This window comes from Nerophis ophidion, linkage group LG21 (genome assembly GCF_033978795.1).
Source record: "Nerophis ophidion isolate RoL-2023_Sa linkage group LG21, RoL_Noph_v1.0, whole genome shotgun sequence".
NCBI classification, from domain to species: domain Eukaryota; kingdom Metazoa; phylum Chordata; class Actinopteri; order Syngnathiformes; family Syngnathidae; genus Nerophis; species Nerophis ophidion.
The window spans coordinates 9,246,978-9,253,902 of record NC_084631.1 but is presented as its reverse complement, the minus strand read 5'-3'; the positions used below and the strand labels follow the sequence as shown (position 1 = coordinate 9,253,902).

The following is a 6,925-nucleotide window of genomic DNA, read 5'->3' as shown; positions in this document are numbered from 1 at the left end:
CTATTCGGACAGAGAAAGCGACAATTTCCCCATTAATTTGAGCGAGGATGAAAGATTCATGGATGAGGAAATTTAGAGTGAAAAACTAGAAAAAAGCAACAAAAAAAAGCCATTGCATTGGGAGCAATTCAGATGTTTTTAGACACATTTACTAGGATAGTTCTGGGAAATCCCTTATCTTTTTAGTGATGCTAGTGTTTAATTGAGTTGAATAGTACCTGATAGTCGGAAGGGTGTGTCCACGGGTGTGTTGACGCCAGTCTCTGAGAGAAGTCACGAAGCTGCAGCAGGACAGAAGGTCCGCAGATCTCCGGTAAGCGGTGACTTTTTACCACAATTTTCATGTTTTTAGACACATTTACTAGGATAATTCTGGGGAAGGGCTTCACGGTGGCAGAGGGGTTAGTGCGTCTGCCTCACAATACGAAGGTCCTGTAGTCCTGGGTTCAAATCCAGGCTCGGGATCTTTCTGTGTGGAGTTTGCATGTTCTCCCCGTGAATGCGTGGGTTCCCTCCGGGTACTCCGGCTTCCTCCCACTTCCAAAGACATGCACCTGGGGATAGGTTGATTGGCAACACTAAAATTGTCCCTAGTGTGTGAATGTGAGTGTGAATGTTGTCTGTCTATCTGTGTTGACCCTGTGATGAGGTGGCGACTTGTCCAGGGTGTACCCCGCCTTCCGCCCGATTGTAGCTGAGATAGGCGCCAGCGCCCCCCGCGACCCCGAACGGGAATAAGCGGCAGAAAATGGATGGATGGAATTCTGGGGAATCCCTTATCATTCTAGTGTTGCTAGTGTTTAAGTGAGTTAAATAGTACCTGATAGTCGGAGGGGTGTGTCCACGGGTGTGTTGACGCCAGTCTCTGAGAGAAGTCACGAAGCTGCAGCAGGACAGAAGGTCCGCAGATCTCCAGTAAGAGGTGACTTCTTACCAGAATTTTCATGTTTTTAGACACATTTACTAGGATAATTCTGGGAAATCCCTTATCATTCTAGTGTTGCTAGTGTTTAAGTGAGTTAAATAGTACCTGATAGTCGGAGGGGTGTGTCCACGGGTGTGTGGACGCCAGTCTCTGAGAGAAGTCACGAAGCAGCAGCAGGACAAAAGCTCTGCAGATCTCCGGTAAGAGGCGACTTTTTACCACAATTTTCTCACCGAAACTTGCCAGTTGACATGTAGTCGGGATCCATGTTCGCTTGACCGCTCTGATCCATAGTAAAGCTTCACCTCCGGGAATTTTAAACAAGGAAACACCGTGTGTTTGTGTGGCTTTTTTATTTGTCATGAAAAAGGGACGTTTTTGTCATGAAAAAGGTAGGTTTTTGTGGTTGGTGCACTAATTGTAAGTGTATATTGTGTATTTTATGTTGATTTAATAAGAAAAAAAAAAAAAAATTATTTTGTTTTTAAAAAAATGAATACACAATTCTTCTGCGGCCCGGTACCAATCGGGCCATGGCCCGGTACTGGGTCGCGGCCCGGTGGTTGGGGACCACTAATTTGCCCAGGTCTGGCTTAGTGGGGAGAGCGGCCGTGCCAGAAACCTAAGGGTTGCAGGTTCGCTCCCCGCCTCTTGACATCCAAATCACTGTCGTTGTGTCCTTGGGGCGGTATAGCTCGATAGGTAGAGCGTCCGTGCCAGCAACTTGAGGGTTCCAGGTTCGATCCCCGCTTCAGCCATCCTAGTCACTGCCGTTGTGTCCTCGGGCAAGACACTTTACCCACCTGCTCCCAGTGCCACCCACACTGGTTTAAATGTAACATAGATATTGGGTTACACTATGTAAAGCGCTTTGAGTCACTAGAGAAAAGCGCTATATAAATATAATTCACTTCACTTCACTTCATCTAAAGTACCCGCTGCAATGCGCTTTCAAATTGCGAAGTGTGTGCCAAGAAGAGTCCTGCTTCACCCACAAACTTTCACAAAAAGATGGCTCTTCCGAAAAAGTACTTTTAATGGCAACGGAGGAGGCAATGAAACGGTAAGTAATAATAGTATGTTCGAAATTTGGAAATTATACGTTAGCAATGTTAGCTCCAGTTGTTGTGTAGCCTGCCTAATGTAAGAAAATAGCATCACCGTCCATACATCAATCCATCCATTTTCTTCCGCTTATCCGAGGTTGGGTTGCGGGGGCAGCAGCCTAAGCAGAGAAGCACAGACTCTCCCCGGCCACTTAGTCCAGCAAGTTTTGTTATCAGAGTAAACAATGCAACTTCTTCTCGGTACATTTAACCTGTTTGCTCTTTTATCCATCCATCTTCAACCGCTTATCAGGAATCGGGTCTTCCCACATTTTTACTTGAATTTATAATAGTATTTTTTAGAATGTGCCGCACTTTCTACACCAGTGCTCGACAGGAACTACATTTGCAGTCACTCATCTCAGCTTATTTTTGTCACTTCATGGTCGTACACGACCACAATGGTGCTGACTCAGCAAAGGTCGGTGGTCCCCTGCTCTATTTCCACACAGGAAGTGATGTCTTGTAGGGAGTTTAGCGACCAAACTAGCAAAGAACGAAGAACACACCTAAAAAAAAAAAAAAAAGTTTCAGCTGGTTGCCTCACCAAGTCTTTGTGTGCGTCTGACAAATGCTCTCCGCCAATCAGAAGGCGTCACGTTGAATGGCGGAGAACACTTGGTTGTGCTAAGATGGACACAAGAGGGACTCGGCCTGACTCAGCAGCTCGGGGTGGGTATAAGAAGTGGAGCGGGCTGGGTGGGAGGCATCAGAGACCATGGCCCGGCTGCTGAGCGCCTTCTTCGTTCTGATCGTCTTCTGCCGGACGCTCCCGGCGAAGCCCTCAGGTGAGGCGGTCATGTGACGGCGAGAGAGACATGGTTACGTCGGTGATACTGACGGCGATTTGCTGTGCAGGGTACCAGCTGGACCTGGACGCTCCGACTCCGTGCCAGGCGCTGAAGGGCGGGGCCGATGCCCCGCAGTGTACGAAAGATGGACGCTTCAGGTGCGTTAAATGACGCCATGCCGAGAAACGTCAGTGATGCGCATGTGTGTGTGTGCGCAGGCCTGTACAGTGCGGTGGGCGGGGCCAGACGTGTTGGTGCGTGGACGCCGATGGCCGGGAGGTGGGCGGGACTCGAACGAACGGCTCCATTCCGCATTGTGAGTCCCGTGATCGCATGACATGTCCGTCAGCGGACTTACTAACGATGTTGTGTCACCTGCGGCCAGGTGCTACGGCGTGCCAACTGCAGTCCGTCCTGCGGTGCTCGCCGTCGGGCCACTTCCTGCCCGTGCAATGCGACGCCAGCAGAGGGCAGTGTTGGTGCGTGGACCAGGACGGCATGGAACTCTACGGGACGCGGCAGAGAGGGACGCCGAACCACTGTACGTGCGCTTAAATTGAACGCTTCAAGCAAGTATACTGTGTACACCAGTGTTTCTCAACCATAGGGCCGGGGGCCCGTTGTTGCCCCCAAGAGGGGGCAGCTGTGAAACATTTGTTTCACAGCTGAGGTCCGTATGCAATACACTTTTCCACCACATGTGGCAGTAAAGACAATAATAAACAAACAGAAGAAGTCTTGACCTTAAGTCATAGAGAAGTTCTATAGCGCAAAAATGATGACCAAAGTGGTGACTCTGTTTTCATTTGCACTTTAATTTTATTGACAGTTTTTAAAAGAAACATAAATTATTATTATCATTTGTTATTAATTAAGATATAATTTATTCATTTTAGCACTGCGTAATTGTATGTAGAATTTGATAAGCATTTACTTTTGTAATCAGCCTGACCCTAGCCAAGAGCTGAGGTCCGTATGCAATGCACTTTTCCACCACATGTGGCAGTAAAGACAATAATAAACAAACAGAAGAAGTCTTGAGCTTAAGTCATAGAAAAGTTCTATAGCGCAAAAATTATGACCAAAGTGGTGACTCTGTTTTCATTTGCACTTTAATTTTATTGACAGTTTTTAAAAGAAACATAAATTATTATTATCATTTATTATTAAGATATAATTTATTCATTTTAGCACTGCGTAATTGTATGTAGAATTTGATAAGCATTTACTTTTGTAATCAGCCTGACCCTAGCCAAGAGGGGGCAGCTGTGAAACATTTGTTTCACAGCTGAGGTCCGTATGCAATACACTTTTCCACCACATGTGGCAGTAAAGAAAATAATAAACAAACAGAAGAAGTCTTGACCTTAAGTCATAGAGAAGTTCTATAGCGCAAAAATGATGACCAAAGTGGTGACTCTGTTTTCATTTGCACTTTAATTTTATTGACAGTTTTTAAAAGAAACATAAATTATTATTATCATTTATTATTAATTAAGATATAATTTATTCATTTTAGCACTGCGTAATTGTATGTAGAATTTGATAAGCATTTACTTTTGTAATCAGCCTGACCCTAGCCAAGAGGGGGCAGCTGTGAAACATTTGTTTCACAGCTGAGGTCCGTATGCAATACACTTTTCCACCACCTGTGGCAGTAAAGACAATAATAAACAAACAGAAGAAGTCTTGAGCTTAAGTCATAGAGAAGTTATATAGCGCAAAAATTATGACCAAAGTGGTGACTCTGTTTTCATTTGCACTTTAATTTTATTGACAGTTTTTAAAAGAAACATAAATTATTATTATCATTTATTATTAATTAAGATATCATTTATTCATTTTAGCACTGCGTAATTGTATGTAGAATTTGATAAGCATTTACTTTTGTAATCAGCCTGACCCTAGCCTTGATAATAATCATTCTGATTAACATATGTTTTCATATAATTTGACAACCTTGAAAACTGTAAAAAAAGTTCGATATAATTATTGAATGGGATTGAAATCAAGAGTAAAATGACAGATTAAGTGTTAATTTTTGAGTGGGTCCCGGGCCCCTCTATAGTCGAAAAGTTGGACCTCCCATGTCAAAAAGTTTAAGAGCCCCTGGTGTACACTATGTGTACTTAGTTGCACACTCACACTTTTCAGTGCTTGAGTACAACATCCTGGGACTGACAGTGTACTTCATTTTACAGTACAGCACTTCCGCACTTTTGTGTGCACTCAGGGACAAAGTACGCAGTGTTCTTACTGAAGTGTACTGAGAAATTGTAAAAGCCACAATGTCGTCCTTTCTAAATCAGTGTTTCTTAACCATAGGGTTTCTTAAGTGCAAAAATTAAGACTAAAGTTGTATTTTGTTTGCACTTTAATTTTATTGACAGTTCACTTATGTAACATATTTATAAATAATTTAGTTAAGCACAATATAATTAGATTGTAATATATTTTTCGGCAGTTATTTATGAGTCCCTTCTTGTGCAGTATATTTGGTTAGTAATTGTTTTTTTTAATCAGCCTGACCTAAGCTTAGGTTTAGGCCTCCTTAAAGTTTTGTAATCAATCAGAAATGTTAAGGAGCTAAAATGCGCCAAACATGGATAAGTGTGGAGGGAGTTTTGCATTTTTCCCATGGGTGTAATTTAGAACATTTTTATGGTGAATATGACTTTTTTTGTCCATAATGTTCAGGGACCATGTCAGCTGACATTTTGTGTCGGTTGGATTTTATTTTTTGACCATGACTAGTGAAGGTTGTTTGCATCTGGTCATATAAATACATTCTTTGCAGGGCCCCATTCAGAGCATAATAAAAGGCAATCGACCAGGAAAATCTGTTGATGTCATCTATGTGGCGACTTTAAAAATGAATGCAAATTTGGAAAAATTCCTTATTAAACTCATGACATCTTGCGGGCCCCTTTGAAGACGTCGGCAGGGGCCGTAGTATGGACACCCCTGATATACATCTCTAAACTCCATTTAAACCAGTGTGGGTGACACTGAAGGTCGGGGGTACAGTGTCTTACCCAAAGACACAACGTCAGTTGCTTGGAGGACAGTAGCGGGAATTGAACCTGGAACCCTCAAGGTCCTGGTGTCGACAATGATGTTATTACATGTTATGTAGACCAAAATAAAGTGTTTTAAAAATAGATAACAAGTCATAATATGACCGCTTTGAGTCTTCCCAGTGCACTCGGGGACTAAGTACGCAGTACACCTATTAAAGGTGTACTGCGTACCTTCCCGGTAAGGTTTATTCAGGTGTACTGGAGAGGAGACTACGCCGGATAGTCGAACCTCGGATTCAGGAGGAACAGTGTGGTTTTCGTCCTGGTCGTGGAACTGTGGACCAGCTCTATACTCTCGGCAGGGTTTTTGAGGGTGCATGGGAGTTTGCCCAACCAGTCTACATGTGCTTTGTGGACTTGGAGAAGGCATTCGACCGTGTCCCTCGGGAAGTCCTGTGGGGAGTGCTCAGAGAGTATGGGGTATCGGACTGTCTTATTATGGCGGTCCGCTCCCTGTATGATCAGTGTCAGAGCTTGGTCCACATTGCCGGCAGTAAGTCGAACACATTTCCAGTGAGGGTTGGACTCCGCCAAGGCTGTCCTTTGTCACCGATTCTGTTCATAACTTTTATGGACAGAATTTCTAGGCGCAGTCAAGGCGTTGAGGGGTTCCGGTTTGGTGGCCACGGGATTAGGTCTCTGCTTTTTGCAGATGATGTGGTCCTGATGGCTTCATCTGACCGGGATCTTCAGCTCTCACTGGATCGGTTTGCAGCAGAGTGTGAAGCGACCGGAATGAGAATCAGCACCCCCAAGTCCGAGTCCATGGTTCTCGCCCGGAAAAGGGTGGAGTGCCATCTCCGGGTTGGAGAGGAGCCCCTGCCCCAAGTGGAGGAGTTCAAGTACCTAGGAGTCTTGTTCACGAGTGGGGGAAGAGTGGATCGTGAGATCGACAGGCGGATCGGTGCGGCGTCTTCAGTAATGCGGACGTTGTACCGATCCGTTGTGGTGAAGAAGGAGCTGAGCCGGAAGGCAAAGCTCTCAATTTACCGGTCGATCTACGTTCCCATCCTCACCTATGGT

At 44.5% G+C, this 6,925-nt stretch overlaps 1 protein-coding gene across 2 annotated transcripts in view; it reads left to right on the top strand.

Annotated features, from left to right (window-relative positions):
• Positions 1–2,665: 2,665 nt before the first annotated feature.
• The window catches only part of tg (thyroglobulin), a 47,271-nt gene continuing 43,011 nt past the window's right edge, over positions 2,666–6,925 (top strand). For both annotated transcript variants that reach the window (XM_061881810.1, XM_061881809.1), the window contains exons 1-4: positions 2,666–2,819; positions 2,890–2,980; positions 3,041–3,138; positions 3,208–3,363. In XM_061881810.1, coding sequence (XP_061737794.1) covers positions 2,750–2,819; positions 2,890–2,980; positions 3,041–3,138; positions 3,208–3,363 — 415 coding nt within the window. In that variant the 5' untranslated portion in view covers positions 2,666–2,749. The remainder of the gene's footprint in view (positions 2,820–2,889; positions 2,981–3,040; positions 3,139–3,207; positions 3,364–6,925) is intronic.